Source organism: Balearica regulorum, chromosome 1 (assembly GCF_011004875.1).
Source record: "Balearica regulorum gibbericeps isolate bBalReg1 chromosome 1, bBalReg1.pri, whole genome shotgun sequence".
NCBI lineage: Eukaryota > Metazoa > Chordata > Aves > Gruiformes > Gruidae > Balearica > Balearica regulorum.
Window position 1 is genome coordinate 92,607,703 of NC_046184.1, and position 19,285 is coordinate 92,626,987.

General features: G+C 49.9%; 1 protein-coding gene across 2 annotated transcripts in view; it reads right to left on the reverse strand.

Annotated features, from left to right (window-relative positions):
• ATP1B1 (ATPase Na+/K+ transporting subunit beta 1) overlaps positions 1-19,285 on the reverse strand; it is a 154,450-nt gene that overhangs the window by 7,789 nt on the left and 127,376 nt on the right. Inside the window, exons 4-5 of one of the 2 annotated variants that reach the window (XM_075766285.1) lie at positions 14,816-14,938; positions 4,523-4,651 (exon numbers count right to left, since the gene is read on the reverse strand). In XM_075766285.1, coding sequence (XP_075622400.1) covers positions 4,523-4,580 — 58 coding nt within the window. In that variant the 5' untranslated portion in view covers positions 4,581-4,651; positions 14,816-14,938. Of the gene's footprint in view, positions 1-4,522; positions 4,652-7,355; positions 8,019-14,815; positions 14,939-19,285 lie in introns of those variants that run through there. The other variant, XM_075766278.1, reaches the window with a different exon arrangement.

The following is a 19,285-nucleotide window of genomic DNA, read 5'->3' on the forward strand; positions in this document are numbered from 1 at the left end:
TATCAGAGCAGCACTATCACTGAACCCTGCTTAAGCATTTGTTTTTTGTTTTTTAAAAAGTGTGTGTTTGGTATGATGAGAGGAGTAACCTCTGCAAAACACTTCTGTAAGCCTTCTCAAACCTTCTCTCATCACCATTAGGGGAACTGAAGCCAGTAGGGACAAATGACAAAGCTGAGCCCTTCCAGTGCTACCTACCATAGGTTGCTAGACATCTAGGGAAATACGCAGCTCAAAGTACAGGGATGAATAAACCCCTTCGGGGCTTCACGCACACGAGGAAGCCATTCACGAGCAAGCACTATGGGAGAAAAGAAAGCCTCAAGTGCTTTCGTAGCCAGCAGTCTAAACAACCCTCTCCATCTTCAGACTATGATCTGTTTGCCACAGTTCTGTATCTCATGCCATTAACACAGCAATGCACCACAGTGTCGTTGTGGTGATGCTGTTCTTCACACACGGAAGAATTATTGCTAAGAAAATACTGACAAATTATTTTTGACAATTTCTGCAACTGGCTCCTAGAGTACATTGCTAGGAAATATGACTACTGTCTTCATTTGACTGACACTGTCCACATAAATGATGAGTGATGCCTTGACTTGGCAACAGACACCACCTTCTGTTGGCTTTCTAACTCTGTGGATGTACCAAGATATGAAAACCAAAAAATAATCTTGTGAAGTCATTGATTTTTTTTCAGCTACGGTTCCACTTCCAAAACACCACTGCAGATTAAAATACTATTTATTCAACTTCATTTAAAACCATATTTTCCACAGTCTTCATTCTAAGCTGCAGGAGCAAGACTTCAGGAAAAAGTGTCCTGAGGGTGAAGAGGAAGAAACTAGAAGTGGGAAGTCAGGCTTGTTACTAGGAATGGTTGTGTAAGTCCATCGTAACCACTTCATCGCGCGATGTTCATTTCCAATTACCCTGTAATCTTGGTCCAGAATGAATCTGAACACTCCTGGGATGCTCACCACAGATAACCAACTGAGTGATCACTATGTCATTTCTATTTACCACCCCCCCCAGCTCACCAAGTATAGACTTCAAAAGCCTCCATACCAAGCGATGTCCTTCCAAGCTTCCAGTCCCCTTCTACCTCATCCCCGAAGTGCAAAACGCACGTGCACATTTTCTACAAACACAGCAAAATCCGCTTGGTACATAGCATCCCTGGAGCTTGAGATTCAGAGATTTTTCCAAACATAGGTGCTGAGATAAGAGACCAAAGCAGAAAAAAATGCAACCGACAGGAGGTAGCATACACGTCTTGGGACTTTCCTGTCACCTCCCAGCTGCTGTCCAAGCTAAATAAGCCAAGTGGGGAGTACAGACCAGAGAAGCCTTTTCCATGACACAGCCACTGCCCAGGCATGTGGTGGCCAGGCAGCACTTGAAGCAGGGACACCTGAAATCCCCTGGCTGGAGCAGGGATTCTTCCTTCCAGCTGCCATTTCAAAAGAGCCTGAGGCAGCAGCCAGCTCTCTCATCCCTATGCCAGCCCTAGGGACAGGATGCTCCGTTTCAGAGGATGCACACCACAAGATGGCAGGATATGCAGCCCAATTTACATTGGGGTGGGGAAGGGGAGGAGGAGACTGGAGTATTTTTTTTTAAATAACAGTGTACTGAGCATTTAAGAGGCAATATCCTCATCCTTCCCTATTAGGAGAGTAAGTCCTCTGCTGTTTAAAGCAGAGTCCGAGCCTGCAGCACACGTGGAACTGGGAGCTGGGGCTGTCGCAATGGCAAGGCTGGACAGGGAGGTAAAATGCGCTGTCCCTTCCCCCGCCCCAGGACAAAAAGAGGAGGAAAAAAGGTATCATGGAAAGGTACAAAACTCAGCTTGCCCTGAAGCCCTGTATAACATTCCTGTTGTGTTCAATGCAGAAACCAATTAGCATAGTAATAACACTTGGCTACAAAACCAGCACTTTATGGCTTTCTGTGTTATACCCATGTCAATAACTCAATAAAACATCCTACAGGTTCTGCTGCTGTTATGAAGTCTGTTGTACTTCAGAACAGGAATGATATTATAGCAGCCCCTACAGCATTTCTCATGCAAATCCTGAAGGGAAGTTTAGTTTCCCCTTTCCTAGACATTTTGGGCTGACGCAGCAGTGATTTGCCCAAGGACAGAGCGCTGTAACAAGAATAAAACCAGGTTTTCCATTTTTCCTAGAAATTCCAGGGCTCTATCAAGCTGCCAATATACTTGACTTGCAAATCTTCCCACAAGAGCCAGGAATCAGGATTGCATCACACTGTTTTATGCCGTTCATAGTCTGCAGGGGTCCCAGACCACAGAAAACTCGAGTTAGATGCTCACCAAGCGCAGAGTGAATGTGCCCACAGGTGTGTTCGCTGCCAAAAGAGCTGTTGTGCTTGGAGCACAGGGGAGAGCCCTACACAGCAGGGGAATATGGGGATCACTGACCTCCCAAACACAGCAGTGCAGCAACTCGCTACAGTGTCAATCTCTGCAAAAGCCCACATTAAAAGGCTATTTCTGGCTCATTGTGGTCTAACAGCTGCTGTACTACAGCATGAGGAACCAACTCAATGTTAAGAGCCAACTGCCACCACACCTTACCCCTGGCTTGTCCAAGTTTGGAGAAAGAGTTGTCACATGATGCCCTGCAAAGGACCCTGCACTATTAACTGATAAATAACTCCTTAAAGTTGTACACATGTGCCATCACAGCTTGGTTCAAAACCCTTGTTTATTGGGCTGCCTACTGTCATATATTCAAGGAGCTGGATTTTGTTCCCCTTGATTTCAGTACATGTCCCGAAAGCCCATTACAAAGATCCCTGATGACCTTTTCATTCTTCCTCCATTTTGATTTCTGTAGTCAACACAAGAGCATCACAAAATTCAGTTCCTTTTTTTTTGTTAAAGAAAGGATAAGCCCCAGAAACACTGGTGCAGCAAACAAGAGATGAATAAAAATCCTCTGCAGACTGAAACCCTACCAGAGCTGTTTGCTAGAGTTGTTTTAAAATTAAAATTGCAAACTGCTATTACACAGAAAGTGAACAGTTTACCTAGAATGAGTAATTAAGTGACATCAGGCTAAACAGCAGGTCTGTCTGGATGTGACCCAAGATCCATGGGCTTCTTTGCTAATTATTTCACATCTAGTGAGACCACTGGACTTCAGCCGGGAAAAACACATTATTAAAATAACTACACCACCATTAGCCATGTTGGCTTTTCAGATGCAGCTAACTGCTCTGGGCAATATCCGTGACAGTTTAGTCTTTCCTGCAAGTGTCAGAGCCCATTGCAGAGACATAAACAGCCACTTTGAGTGCTTAAGACAGCATTTACCCTAGCCATGGTACATGAAGAAGTGCCACACACTAACACAGCAGTTCCAGTCTCTGTTCTGTCTTTAAAAAGTGCTGGTGGAAAAGCAATTATCTGAAAAAGATGATTCTTCGCTGAGATATAAGACCACTTGGTGATGGTAACATTCTCTGGGTTGTTGAGCAGGGAATAATCACAGCATAGCACTGCAGACAGTGGGGCTGTAAGACACAGAGTGACACCAGAGCCAACTTCTGTAGCTACAAGCCATCAGCCTCACAATTGTCACTTAAATACCACTGTTATTAAAAGCTTCTGAACTGTTTTACAGAGCAACTGGAGACAGATCGTTACCATCCCCAGTGCCAAGCAGCCTCAAGGTCATTTGTAATGTGGGAAAGCAGCAGTTGCGCAGCTCCCCCACCACACTCTGAGCAGCCGCTGGCTGCAGCCGGAATCAGATAGCGCAGCAGAGCCCGGACAGGCAGAGCGGGGAACCTGCAGCAAGGGCTAGTTACTCCATTTGCCCATACCCAAGGCTAGCTGGGCACAGACACTGCTCAAGTGATCATTTTGATTTTGAGCAGAGGCTTATTTTGTCTAGTAGAGATAGGTCATCCATCAGCAACTGCAAGACCCACCTTTAGCCTCCCACAACACACTCAATTGAAATACCCACTGGTAAATGGTATTTCCATCTCCTCTAGATCACATAATGTAGCTCAGTGTTGGCTAAAACAATCCAGTAAGCACACACAAAATTAGTATGGTCCCCTTTCTCCTTGTGCACCCCAGTTCCACAGATAAAGCTAACTTTTACCTTTGTCCCTTCACTTACCCACAGGAACACAGTGGCTATGAAGAAAGAAAAACTGAACCCAGCTTCTTCATACAGCTCATTCCCAAGGTGAAGCCTCTTAGCCCCACTCCATTGCTTCAGTTTAAGGGGAGAGCAGCAACACAGGTTAAGGCTCCTCTCAGACAGGAGCATATTTCATGTGATGCAACCTTTAATTCTAGCAGGATTGCCTTCAAACCCCAGTACTGTTAACACAGAAGGCTGAGAACATACCCACCCCCTACAAATATGTGTTGCAGCAACGACATGCTTATTTCATCCTCCTTCTTGAGGTGAGTAACCAACCCGCCTCCCCAGAACAGCTTGTACTGTCAGACACGGGCCTCCTATTTAGTTACCTGGAGGTGCCACTCGATCCTGGTATTTAGGCTCAAATTCACTGACAGTGAGCAACATCACTTGGATGGTCCCAATGAATATACCTGCCAGGCAACCGTAGAAGATGACATAGAAGAGAAGGATCTTAACTGCAAGAGGAAACAAACAGAAAGAGGAATCAAATCAAGCCACCAAGGCAGTCATGTTTCAGGACAAAATTTCCAACCTTTGGCACTTGCAAGTAAGAACCCAGCACAATGAATTCCAATAGCAAGTCCTGCCACAGAGGCATATTTTTAACAGTGAGATTACGCCCCGATGCAGATAGACAGAAAATCTAAGGCACTCCAGTTGTCTGGGGGTCTGGAAGCATGAGCCCCTAAAAACGTAGAAATCCAAGAATCAGGATCTAGGATTGTAAAACATGAAGATTAAACCATGTTCTTCCATATTTTAAAGGATCCCTTGGCTGAGCCAACACTACCATCACACGCTATCACAGGTGACAAACTTTCAGTGAAGCAAGTGCCCAACAGCAGGAGGCCATGCTATGGGTGTGCTCTGAATGACATCCATTCCACAAAGCTCTGGGCCTTAAAGCTATTTCCAGGATAGTCTACAGTAAGTGTTATATTCAGGTTTACAAGCAACAGTAAAGCCTGATCTTCCCTAGCAATTCAGGCTATTCCATTAAAGACAACGGAAGCAGAATTCAGGCCCAAATTAGCTCCAATACTCGATGTCAAATGCAGGAAAGTACTCAGAGATGTCACAGCACTGCAGGTTTACCAGCCTTGCATGTCTACAAAGGTGCTCCAGCACACTCACGTCAATTAGAAAGTGAATTACATAATCACGAAAGACTGAATTTAGTTTTGGTCTAAAGGGAGATGCCTAGAATAATCTTTGGGGTGGCAGGGGGTGTGTGGAGAAGAGTCTGGAGACACAGCATGGCTCAGACTCTGGGTATCAGTTACCAGTTTACAAGGATTATCTCAACTGATTAACTGCACAGTAACATGCCGTACTAGGCATCACCAGGCCGCCTACGGGAAGGATAAGCCAGCCCATGCCAAGCAACTATATGCTAATCAGGCTGCAGGAACAAGCAGGCCAGCGCAAAGGCCAAAGAGTACTTAAAGACCCTGCTCAATCTCGGACTGTCTTCATCTAATTGCAAACAAAAAACCAGATGGCTTCTTTGAAGGACTTGAAGTGACCAGCTACAAGGGAAGGGGAGGCAGAACTAGGTGGAAGTATTCCTCTTCCCTCCCCAGCCCCATCATAAAAAAAGCTCCCATCAGTGGAGAAGCCTCACAACAAACACGTGTGGTTCTGGTCATTTTCTTTTCAAATCTATGAAGGACAGGCCAGCAGGAAGGACAGACAGTGACACAGAGGCTGAGAGACACTGTCAGAAAGGTACTCCATCCTCTCCTCTTCCTCGAGTGCACCAGAGGTAGCCAGAGCTGGTGGGCAGAACTGGGTGCGGTAGCGTGGTGCTCCAGGAGTTAAAAGCACTCTTTGGTATCCAGGCAGCGTAAAGCAAATGGCTGTGACGTCAGGGACGTTTGCAAATTTTTTCCAGAGCACAGTCATAGGAGGTGCTGTTGTAACAAACCAAACACTAACGCTGCTGTCTGCAGTGTAACGCCTTTGAGTTTTGTAACATCAAAAGGCAAACGCTGGGAGGTAGCTTATTTAATCAAGTTCCCAGCCAGGATGCTCTTAACACTTAAGACACCTTAAAGGTCAAAACCACTCCTAGGTCTCAGAAAACACACAGCAGGTCTACCAACTGAGCACAACAGGGTTGAATGAGAAAGCTTCCCGCAACAGGTAGGTTTAACAGGGCAATCAGATCATCAGCCTGCAGATTGACTCCACAAATGGAAATCAGTCCTAGGCAGATAGGTACAGGCACCCTGGGAGAAGGACCTGGTTCAGCCTCCGCATCTGAAGCACTGCGCAGTTGCCTGGTGCCTCAGGAGCAGAAAATACCTATCCATGCACACCCACAACCCAATTCTGCTCACGTAAAGATAGAGCAGAAGCCTGCTCTAGTCCGCCCGCCTGCCAGAGCTAAAGCTGGCAGCTCCGGATGTGGCACCTCCAGCTAATCCATTATAACAGGAGCACAATTCAACATCGCAAGGGTGGCACGCCAGCTGTGGTTGGCAGCAACTGGAAGACTGTCTATTTGCGTAAAGAAAGTGTTAAAAGCCTCTTAGACTAAGTGCTATTTGTACAGCTCCTAATAAATACATCATGAGCATTTAATCATGAATGCACATATAGCCATTTCCTTCTTGCAGAGGCATTAAAAGCCAATTGTTCTCTCTCGACGAGGTAAAATTAGCTCAGTTTCCTTTATCCAGAGAAAAGGGTAAAAAAAGAAAAGCCACCCTGAAGTCCAATGCAGATGACGGCTGGCTCCCCCGACGGCGATGCTCCCGGGCCGGGCCAGCTGCCGGGGAAGGAGACCCAAGGACGAGGCGCCCTCACCAAGGTCGGCCCGCCCCGGGCTCCATCCCGGGGCCGGGGGCCGACCCCGCCTCACCCCCGGCCCCACCTGAAGTCACACCTACGCGGGTAGCGCCCCTCGGCCCCCGCGGGGCCCCAAAGGACATCGGAAGGGAGGGAGGGAGGGAAGGAGGGCCCCCCGCCCTCACTCAGCGGGGACGCGTCGCGTCGGCTCCGGCCGCAGCCCCCTCCCCCGCCCGGGCCCCCCTCGCCGGGGGCCGCAGCCCCGCCGCAGGCGGCAGAGGCGGGGCACCGCGGGCCGTGCTGCAGTGCCCGCCGCATCGCCGCCGCCCCCCGACCCGGCCCCGCCACCCCCGGCCCGGCACTCACACCAGCTGCCCCCGGTGCGACCCAGCAGCTCCTTCTTCTCTGAGTTCCAGATGAATTTCTTCCAGTTGCCATCGCCGTCCTTGGCCTTCCCGCGGGCCATGGCGAACGGACGGGCGGGCGAGCAGCGGCGCAGAGAAGTCTAGCCCTCGGCGGGCGGCGCGGGAAGGCCCCGGCCGGGCTCCGCGCCCCGCGGCACCGGGAAGGTCTGGGTGCGCCCGCCCGCGCTGCGGGGCGGCCGTCGGCGCTGGCCCGGTGGGGTGGGGGTGAAGCGACCGGGAGGGGGCGCGGGCGGGAGCGGCGGCTGGTGAGGGGAAGCTGAGTGAAGCCCACGGGGCACAGAGCAGCCGCGCTCCCTGCCTGCCGCGCCCCTTCATATACACCGCGGGCTCCGCCCCGCCGCTGCCTCCGCCAATGGACGCAGGCAGAGGGCCCCAGGGGCGGGACCGGTACGCGGGAGCGGTACGGCGGGAGGGACCGGTACGGCGGGAGGGACCGGGGCGGAGGGGGGGGGGAAGGAGGGGGCTGCGGCCCCGGCTGCCGGTCTGTCCGGGCCGCCCCGCCGCGCACCTGAGCTCTGCCCTCGCTGCCGGGACGGGGCGGGCTGCGGCGGGTGGGCACGGGCGTGCCGGTGGATGCGCGCGCACGGGTGTGCAGGAGTGGGTGTGCTCGGGCGCGTGTCTCTGCCCGTCGGTAGCTGCAGCATGCGCGCCTGCGTACGCATGTGTCCGCGTGCCCGCGCGGGCAGGTGTGCAGGCGCGTGCATACGCACGCGCCTGCACACCTGCCCGCGCGGGCACGCGCATGCTTGTGCCGGGGTCGCGAGGCCCCGCCTGGTACTTTATAACACACACACACACCCCCCTACCCCCCCCCCCGCTCCCTGCGGGTCCCGGCTCCTGCAGAGGCCGGGCCGCCCCAGCCGGCAGCGCCGCAGCAGGGACTGATCGGTCGGGTGCTGAGCATCGCCTGCCTCCCCTCCTCCTCTTTCTCCTCCTCTTTCTCCTCCTCCTCCTCCTCCTCCTCCTTCTCCCGCTGCTGCCCCGCACCGGGCCGCCCGCCACGCTCCGGCTGGCTCACGTGTAACACGGCTGCGGAATATTTAATGCAAACAGTGCGCCCTGCCCAGCCCCACGCTCCGCCGCGTTTGGGCTGGAAGCACCTGCCGGGAGCGGCGGGCAGGCAAAGCCTCCCCGGGGGCGCGGCTAGCGCGGTGGGGAGCTGGACCTGCCTGCCTGCCTGCCCGCTTGCCTGCCCTGGGGGGGGGAACAGGCCGGGGCTGCCCTTGCAGGGTGACCTTCAGGGCGGTGCACAAACGCCTCTGCCGTCCCCGGGGCCGGGGGGGCACCCGGCTGCCGGTAGCGCAGCCCCAGCGGTGGGCAACAACCGGCGCTGCCCGGCCCGGCCCGGCCCGGCCGCTGGAGTTTGGGGCTTCTCTGCGCCGAAACCTCGGTGCGGAGCTGCCGGACCCCGCTGCGGAGCAGGCGTCGTCCCTACGGGGGGGAGGGGCAACCCCACTCCTTCCCGCCTGCCGGGCCCCGGCGCTCTCAGCGCCGTCGCGCCCCTCCCTGGGATCCCCGGGTGAGGCCGCCAGAGCCACCGGGGCAGCAGGCCTGCGGCTCCACGGCCTCCCCAACAACCCCGGCCCCCAGCCCGCGCATCCGGCGGGCTGTGACACCGCCGCCTGTACCGCCGCCATGCAGGGCTTCACGGGGTCCAGCACCGCTCTCCCCGGGACACGGCGGGGACTGGTGTGTGGGGTTACCCTGTGTCCTGCCAGGGAGGAGCCGAGGGAGGCCAGCACACGAGGGGTCATGGCATCTCCACCTGGGAACTCATCCTGCTGCTTCTGGTCTCATCAATCCTACGCTTGTACCTTGCAGGAAAACAGGAAAAAAAGGAAAAGGGCATTTTAATGCACCATTTAAACTATCATTTTAATCTGCTCTGTGATCATAGGTAACTAATGTGCCTTGATCCCATGGTACCGTTACAGGACAGTTAAAGTTACACGTGTCCTTACCTCCATGTTTCCAAAGCATACTTATGTTAACTCTGAATTTCCTCTTTGGTTGCAATATTGTATTCCATGTATTGTATTGCCCTTAAGCTACTGGTATGTTCTCTCCTCCTTTTCCTTTTTGGTCTGGGAATTGAGATGAGTGCATATAAGCTGGGCCTTTCCTGGTATCTCCTAGCAGGTACATGTTCTTCTGGAAGTTACCTGCAAGAATGCCCTGGCCTGAAATTGAGGACTGACCAACCAACCAGCCTCAGCGTGGTCTTCTCAGACCTCCAGAAGTCCGTCCACCACCATCTCCTACCCACTCTAAGCCGTTAAGCTAGCAATCAGGGGACAAGTCATAATGTGGCACCCTTCTCCAAGTGATCCATGGCTACAGCCCATAACCAGCCCCTGAAGCAACCGAGACACCTGCTTTTTTAGGCCATTAGCCTTAGCTGATGTCCACACAGGCCAGATATACCCTCAAGGTCGTGCCACCGCTCGTGGCAGCAGCCGAGCACAGCCTCCTTAGCTGTAAGCAGATGACCAGACTTCTCAAAGCCGTGCAGGCTTGTGGGTTAGAAAAAGGACAGGTATCATGCAGGAGATATGGAGAGGTCGTGTGCCTAGAAGGCGCTGTGTATTTAATTGGGAGTGTCTAGATTGCTGAACGCTCCATGACACGTTATGCGTGATCAAAGGGAACCAGGTGTGCCACATGGATTTTCATCCTAGGTTAGGAAAATCAGCTCTCGGTGGCATTTCTGTGATTGAAAAGGGCGGATCAGCTAAAAGGAAGAGGATAAATGGCATCTTTCTCCTTGGTGTCTGGCCAAAGCTGGTCTTTTAAAGAGACCTGCTGATGGTGGGTGATAACAAAAGCAAACACAGACAGCAGTATCTGATACCCAAGTGAACATCATCTATGCTGCAGGGAGGACAGTATCAGTTACAAGTTAAGGCGGCTGTGATTACAATCAAGCCAATAAGTAGATGAGCACTGCTGGAGGAAAAAACACCCATTTGTAACTCCCAGACCTCAGCGCAGTTGCTGCTGTAGTCAACTAGGCAGTTTCTGTCAGCTGCTGGGCTGCCAGGTCTGCACTGGCCAGTGGGCAACTGAACCAACTGTCCTTCTAATGCCCTGGGTGCCATTTATGGCCTGAGTGCGCTACCCTACCAAGGGCAGCAGTTTGGGAATTATGTGTGGGTGCATGGTGGTGTCACCCAAGCATGAAGTGTACTCGTCCCTTGGATGATGTGTCTGGCATTATTCACAGGCCAGGACTCAGCTCGTCTAGTCTGCAGAGGAAAACACCACACAAGTTCGTTCAGGGCACATATAACAGCAGCAGTCGGTGTGGCTCTCCCCTCCTTGCCTTCTGCCCAAGCAATGGGGTCATCCAAAATAAAACAGGCATGGGATATTCACATCAGGGAAGATTTGAATGGGAATACACTCTCCCACAGCATTATTTCCTAAGACTGCAGAGAATGAGTTTGCGGCTAGAGAAGATCTGAATAATTGTATCATGATTGCACAGTAAATGGCCACCCAGAAACATGATCTTCCTCTGAGCAGATTCTCACTGTTGCTACAAGCTCTAGTGGTGCTGGTGGAAGCTGAGCTGCAGGAGCTCCTGGCTTCATCAGTGTTTGTTTAAGGATCACTGGGAAACTCTCTCCTCTTCCTGCAAGTGTCTGGATTTCTGTATAAATACACAGAGAAGTCCTGTTGGGTTGGCAGTGGCCAGCGATACCAAATCCCCATGAGTGCACAGGCTGGGGCATGCAGGATCTGGAATAGGCAAAAGGCCCTTCATGAGGGTTGCACACCATTCCTGCAAAATCTTTTACACACCTGAAGCCTCAGTCCCCATGCACGCTCAGGACACGCACTTTACTTGATGACGGTGAATTGTCCTCTCAGAATCGGCAGAACTAATAGGCAACAGGGTGCCAAATTTTATTCAAATTTACTGTTTGTTTGGCTGCTCAGATATCAATCAGGCCGTCTCTAAGGCTACCACTCTATGATCTGATTTTTTAAGGCGATAAGGGCTTGAGGCAAGGTTTGAAACTGCCAAGAACAAAATGTGCAAAGTGATCCATGTTCAGATCAGCTGCTGGAGGAAGGATGGGGCTGGGGAAAGCTGTGCACCGGCACCTAGAAAGAAACGACCTGTAAGATGGAAGTTGTTAAGGGTTTATCTCGGCAGCATGAGGAGTTAGCATGTGAAGAGCACTGTGATTTTCTCTGGTGGGTTTGGGCATAGCCACCAATGAGATCCCTGCTTTCTTTGGGTCTCCTGCCTTGTAGGACTGGGACAAACCACCTAAGGCAAGGAGAAGTGTCTCTCTTCAGGGCAGGAGGAGGGTGGACAATTACTTTTGATGTAGCAGCAAAAGGGAAGGGCCCAGCACAGAGCCAAGCAAAGCGAGGATTTGTCCAGCTTGGTGACTATTCTGCGGCTGGCGGTCACATGCAGAAACTTTGGGTAACGTGATCTAGAAACATCTCTGAAGGTGGCTGTGGATGATGCTGCGATATGCAGTTGAGGAAGGACAGAGGCACATCAGGGGAGGGACTCTCACAGACTGTGGGACTGAGCGCTAATTATAAGATGACAGAAGTGTGCAAAATGGCCTCAAGTAGTTACTATTCGTGGGCTGCCACTCCAAACAAATGGGGCTGGGCCTCCTCAGGCTGGCATGCCCGGGAGCTGGAAAAGGGCAGCTGCTCAAGAGCTTGGCACCATGCCTGCATCACACACAACAGGTGAGAGAGGGTGAGGAACAAAATGGGCAATGAGAGCTGCCACGGCCCTGCAGACTGCGAGCGAGAGGCCGGGTGGCACACGGGCATTTTACACCCTTCTGGGAGTTGCAAGGGGCCTCAAAGGGGAGAGGAGCGGCCCTCGAGAACCGTGCTTAGTGTCCCAGCGAGGCAAAGTGCCAGCGTGTGGTCCCCACACCAGCTTCCTGGTCCTGCAGGACAGTGCCTTAGGACTGTCCTCCAGTTTTCTGCCTGGGAGGTTCAGGAAAAACACAGTCTGCTCAGGGGCTGCTGCACATCACACTGACTCAAGCAGGGTCTGTATGACACAGTATGACAAAAACAGCTTTCAAGTTTTCCTCCTTCCCCTCCTTGTCCTCCCCATAGATGTGGGCTCACTAGGGATTAAGCTTATAGACATATGTGGTTGGTCCTCTGAGCACAATGGCTGCATTTGAACAGATTAATTGCATATAGCTATGCAAGCTGGGGTAACTAAGTTCAAAAAATCATGAACTGGTAGGCACTGAGAGAGTAAGTAGAAATAACCTCCCCCCAAATCCAACCACAGGGCCAGTATTCTTTTCTTTAATATCAGTTTGATGGTTGTGTAATATAACTTGTGGGGGTGCCTGCACATCTTAATCTTGGCAAAATGATGTGGAAAACAACAGCTGTTAAGATAGATAAGTGAGTGTAAACAGCATGCGCAGATGGAAAACCCGAAAGTGCCTGAGAGGGCATTTGCCCGAAACCGATCTTGCTGAAGAGGGAAATAACCATCAACTGATGATGCTAAAGAGTATGGCAGCCATCAGCTGGATTGAACGGTAACCAGGAAATGACAAAGACAATTTTGAAACAACAAGTTGGTCTGAAAAGCTGTACGAAAGCAGCATAAACATTTGTAATGGTGCAGGGAGAGGCCTCTGACGGGGAACAGAGCAGCAGTCAAAACCCAGTCTGGCACATCACAACCTCTGCCGAGACCCCACATGGCAGCTTCCCCATCCATGAGATGCCGTCAGCAGCTGGCACCCAGCACATGGCCTGACCCTGTGGGGTGCAGCATGTCGGGACCCACACTTTGGGGGTGTGTGGGTGACCTGCTGGGGTGCCTTCCCACCAGCAGGTGCATTACCTGATTGTAGGGAGAACCGTGGGCACCCCTAGAGCTGGAGCGGCCACAACCACAGTGGGAGCGGGGCGTAAGCTGGGGGACCCAGCTAGTGACCCCAGAAGTGACCGCCCTGCCAGTGAGAGAGGGGTGAGTGCCTGTGTGTATGGAGTGAGAACTTCTGGGGATTAGTTACAGAAGTGTGTTTAGGAACTCGTAGGAATTTATTAGTGTTTTCTAGGTGTATAACATGGTGGTTGAACTGCTGTATTGCTGACATAGATGCTGAATGTATAGTTCACTGATTGTCAGTTAATTACATGTCCTTAATAAATCAATAAACCATTTCAGTCGTGAGTTGGTTTGGTGAGCTGAGCCATTTTTTTCCTGCAACAATGACCAATTGATACAAGTTTTTGACCAATCCTGACAGGAGAAGGCCTATATGCTCAGTGATTGAGAAAAGATTCACTTGGTGTTGAACTGGAGACTAGGTGCAGGACAAGAGATGGTTTCTGGGGTGGACTGGCTGGCAGGTGGAGACAGAAAAGGAGGATGCGATAGAGACAATGTGCTGTGTGCCTGGTGTTTTATAACTGGGATAAACACTTCTGGTGGATGATACAGAGTTCCTCTGGCTAAGCACAGCCACCAGTAGTGAAACGTGCCAGCTACCAACACTGGAGGATGCCTGATGGAGACAAAGGCAACTTGTGAAGACAGCAGAAGCCAAACCATATTACCAGAATTTCTCTTTTTGGCTGATGCAGGAAAAATGACTCTCATCTCCTCACTGAAAATAATACGAAAATACTTTCTTGCACAAAATGCACCCTGTTTTCCTTGGCACATCTGGAAGTGACTGCCACACAGAGAAGCAGCGCTACCCAGGAACTAGCTACGAAGCTGGCAAGAACAGCACATGTTTTGTGACAACGAGCACCTAGAGCCCTTAGTGGAGCGGCAGCCAGCTTCCTGGTGCGCAGCCACCGAGCTCAGGCAGCTAGGTCAGCTCCCGATGCAGCCAGCAGCTGCAAGTCTGGGGGTCTGATTTGGCTTCAGCTCTCCACTCGCTCCTAACCATGGTTCGTAAGGGGGTTGTGATGGCAGCTTGTATTTGGGCACTAGTCTGCTCGGCTGCCCCAGTTAGAGCTCTGCTGTCTCCAGGGCCAGCCAGTCTGGGAAGTCCAGCACGAAACCAAGTTGAAGAACGAGAACTAAATAAACTCCAAAACTATTCTGAGGCCTGCTCTAACAGAATTTAAAAAGAAAAACAAAATCAGAGTGGAAAAACATTTCTATCTTTAGCCATCAGGAACAAGACTTATCTAAGCAGCACCACACAGGAGCTGGCAATGGGAATGGTAAGTTAGGATTCAACTTGTTCCTAAACATCTTCTTTTAATTGTTCAGTCAGGGCGACAGTGGGATGCTACATGATTTACTGTGCCTGCTAGAGGCCTTTCTCCTTCTCCTCATGGGAGGTCCTTTCCCTAAAACAACTCACAGATATCTCTGATCATTTTAAAGATTACTCCAGCATTGACCACATTAAAAGTTCTTACCAAGTGAAGGTAGGTGACTGCCATCCAGGAAGCCTGCTCCGCTGTGGGCTTCTTGGTGGTCTTTGCTTTGGTTTGGATTGTCTGGTGATCAACATCCTGTGATGACCAACACTGCACCCTCACCTGCAACACAGTTACACAATACACGTTAAAAAACACATTTTGACTGGAGAACCTCTCTCCAGTCCTCAACGTCCACTTATCGTGACAAAAGACATCATGTGGCCCTGATGGGAACTGTCTGTCTTTGTTACCCTGACGTAAATTCAGTGCTGTGGTAATCATGCTGGAGTCTGAAATTCCCTTTTCTCTGTGCAGACCACAGCACATCACGCAACCTGAGAGGCATTTGCATACAGGCCAAAGGAGGCAGGCACACATCTCGTAGGAGTTTAAAAAGCACTGAAGTCTTTCTCATTATAATCAGTAGGAGTTAAGGACCTGACCTGTGCGGATGATTTGAAAAACTGGATGGGCCTCAGTTTGTATTTTTAGATGCTTGTGTACCTTGGAAAATCTGCTTTGACTTTCCACAGTTCAGCCTTTCTGCTCATATAGCCAGGATACATTTGACAGGGACATTTGTACCAGAGCCGCGTCAAAGCGGATCCGTCCTGCAAAAGCATGACAGGAGCTGGGCACTTGTGTCACTGGTGTCCACAGATCCATCAGGCATTTCTCAGAAACTATCAATTCTGGCTGAATAAGAGACCAGAAGTTACAGGCAGAGGGAAGTGAACACCATAAGCAAACCACTCCATCACGTCTGCTCTAATAATGGGACAGGTAGTGGAAGACAGCGCATGCGGTGATGCTGCTGTTATTTACATAAGGCGATACCTTTGTTTTTCTGGTATTTAAACTCTATTTATCATCTGAATAACACGAACCCTTGGAGGATATAATCATTACAAGACCCCCCAAGTCAGCTGGAGTTTTGAGTTGCCTTTTTTTTCTCATGGGAAACATCCCCAAAATACCAACATGCAAATCTGTTCTACTGCATTTTAAAAGTATTCCCCAGGCAACCAGGATCAGGAACTGAACAGAAATTCCATTTTCTCCCCACTCATATTTCCTTCTGAAAAAGCAGTCACTACTGGTAATCAAAGATCAGCTACTATCGCCTGATGTTCAAAGCACTTCACAAATGAACAGTCAATACCAAAATGGCCTTAGCTAACCAGTTTCATTACAAGCTAGTTTTGTCGATTGTAAGAACGTTAAGACTGGCCACCCCTGGAATGCACCAAGGGCCCATTTAATCCATTTTGTCTTCTCCAGCTGTGGCCAGTAGCAAATATTTAGAAAAAGAGCCTAAGAACAGGGCAAGTACGGAGCGACCAATGTAACCTCCCAAGTGCCAGCAACCTGCCGCCTTGGGATTTCCCAAGCCAGGGAGTACGCTGACAGCTAAGTAAACTGGGCGTAGTCCCAAACCTAATCTGCGTCTCACTTCGGAGAAGCAGTTTGCACCTCACCCTCCAGCTCAGTGGTGTGACTGCAGCCTCTTGCAAGTTCACCTGAGTGAGCTTTAGAGGCCAGCAACTGTGCAGAGGTGAGGGCAGGTCTCATAGCCACACACGTGAACAGCTATAGCCTGCCCTGGGCCTTGCACTGATACTTTCCATTGTGGTTCAGCAAGATGGTTTCAAGCTGTCTCTGATCTTGCTATGTAAGATAGTCTCAGGGGACATGCAGTAACAAGCAGACCATAGACTTCTGTGGACACATGGTAGTGTATCTGATGAGTGAGGTACCTAGCTATGTGTTCATCTTACGGCCACGGTGGTATTTGAGCAGTCACCCACATGTCAACACCGCCAAACAGCATACTAACCTATAACATATGAGTATATAAAGAGCTCTGAAACTTTGAGCTCCTTCTTCAGCTGCAGCCTCCTAGCACATGGAAGTTGCCTCTCATTTTTCGGTCGAGATGACCAACTGAGGTGGCCTGCATGTCACCTGTGATGACTCAATGACCCACAGTCCTTCCTTGCTGCACTGTCAGAAGAAGCTTGCCACATTGAAAGACACACTTTGCTAGGCACATACTTAATTTATAAGTGCTACTTAATTGAATAATGGGTTGGTTAGCAAAGCCCTTGGTCTATATTGTATTCAAAATGCCATCTGGAAAAAGGCCGGTGTGGTTAGTAAGACGGTTGCTCTCTTAAACTTGATATCTTTGTAAGAGAATCTGTCCCAGCATTACTGATGAGACAGAATGTAATGATGAAGATGTATATTTTATTCTCCAGGAGAATACTTTTGAGATGGCAAACGTTTGGTCATTGGGATAGTGATCAGTGTGCCTCATTCCCGTGACAAGCAGTGGAATGAATATCCTGTTATAAATGGAAAGCAAATAGTTTACTCGAAGAGCTTTAAATGTCATCAGTCTCTTAGAAAATGCATGTCAGGAGGTCTCATGTGATTCTGTAAGCAGTGTGGCTGTTTAATGTAACTTTTGCCTCCACCTAGGCCCACTGGGTGCCTATGACTGAGAGCAGCTATCTTTACACTGACAGCCTTGTTCCAGGTCAGGAAGGCTCTGACCTGCCTCTGAACTGAAAGTCTGAAGCACTGGACTGCTGTTTCAGTTCTTCCACCTTTATCTCACAGATCAGGTTTCCAGGAATCTGCTCCAGCTGAGTTCCCATAATGAAATGGGATGGGAAAGTCACCCACATTGGGTGCTCACAACAGGCCTGCAAATCCCTCTCCACCCTCTCGGCTTCAAAGCACATTCAAGAGTAAATGCATACATGTTTTTATGGCCCCATTTCTAGCAGGTAGGTACGTGTGGTACATGGGAAGCTAGAGGCAGAAGAAAGAGCAGAACCAGTGTTTTGCCACCTTGAATATGGCTTCATGCATGTGACGACACCATCCTTGCTAGCTGGCAGGCGTCTGGGAGCGGGGTGCAGCTGGGAGCCTCGCACAGAGCCACATGCAGCTGCCCAAAGCCCACGTCTGCTGCGCTCACGAGAGAGAACTACGCATGTCTTGCCTCATGCCTCCCACGGAGCAAAGTGCTTTCTACATATTAATGAACTGAGTCTGGCAGCATCGCTTTTCTAGCGTAGAAAGGTCCCCATTTCATCAGTGGGAGAAAGTATGCCTTTGCCTACATGTAGATGCTCTGGAAACCTAATTTAAATGAACTTTGTAAGCTAATGAAACTTTTAAAAACTTAATTAAATCACATTAAACTTCCACAGAGGCATTTTAACTTAAAGGTATGTTTATTCTCTGCAGTACACTTCACCTCCAAAGCAAACTGAAGAACATTTAATTCAGCCCACCCTAATTCTTACTAAAGGTGTCCACTTTAATGCAGTTAATTCACCTATTTGAAATTCATGCTTTTAGTTCACTTAGATGACTTCTTCCTCAGTTTTCCTTTGAAAAGAAGCCATTCAAGAGAGAGAAGAAGAGACTTGTATAGGATCATCCAAAAGACGTGCCAAGAGCAGAAATGGGGGAGCCTAGATGTGCACAGGTATTCAGAGAAGCAGCTTTTCTCTCCACTACCTTTCTATCACTGCTGGAAATGGTTTCTGCAGATGTAGCCCTGCTGTACTCTTTGTCTACCCCTACCACATCAGGCTTTGCAACAGACCTGAACAGCAGAGGCAAGACAGGAAGAGTGAGCTGGCACACTGTCTGGCTGCAAGCAACACTATGTAGAAAATTCATGAAAATGCCACAGTCCTTTGGGACTGCAAAGTCTGGGGATTTATTCTGCCCTTCCAGCATAACACAGACAGTATAATTTCATTCCATTATTTCTTCAGTCAACTTGATAGCTTATCTTTGATTGAAGCATAAAGTCAAGTATTTGCTGCAGCCAAATTGTTCCAGGATGTGTTTTTCACAGAAACCAATTTTCCTTTTAGTAAGCTTATTTTTTATAATCTTTTTCCCCCTGACAGACATGCCTTTCTGTGCAAATCCATAGCCATTGCTTTCTTGGGGATGCAGCTTTAGTCTACAGCAGCTTAAAAAAAAAAAAAAAAAAGAGGGGAAAAACCCATTCCTTTCCAGGGGTCTGAAATGAATACACCAGCATGAATGCAAATTTCCTCCTAACGTCAAATACCTCTCTCTTATTGTCACTGCTGTATCTTGGTTCTTGAGGACATACAGTGTCTACCTCACCATGTCAGCAAAGCAGCTGGAACAGGACCACCAAAGCCTGCGAGCTTTACAGGGTGCTCCCAGCCTCAGGCACTCTACAGGAGCCAAAAGGAGAACCTGGTGGGCAGCTTCAAGGCAGTTACATGAGCCATGAATTTAGCCTTTTCTCTTCTCCTACCCAAGTGGCAGCATGAGGTTGGGCAGTGCTGAGAGATTCAAATACACATTGGAATAAAGCTTAAAAATGAGCAAGACAGAAAAATGGAGAGTAGCCTCTATAGGGTAGGTAATTCACTCATAAATATTTTAATCTTATCAGACTAG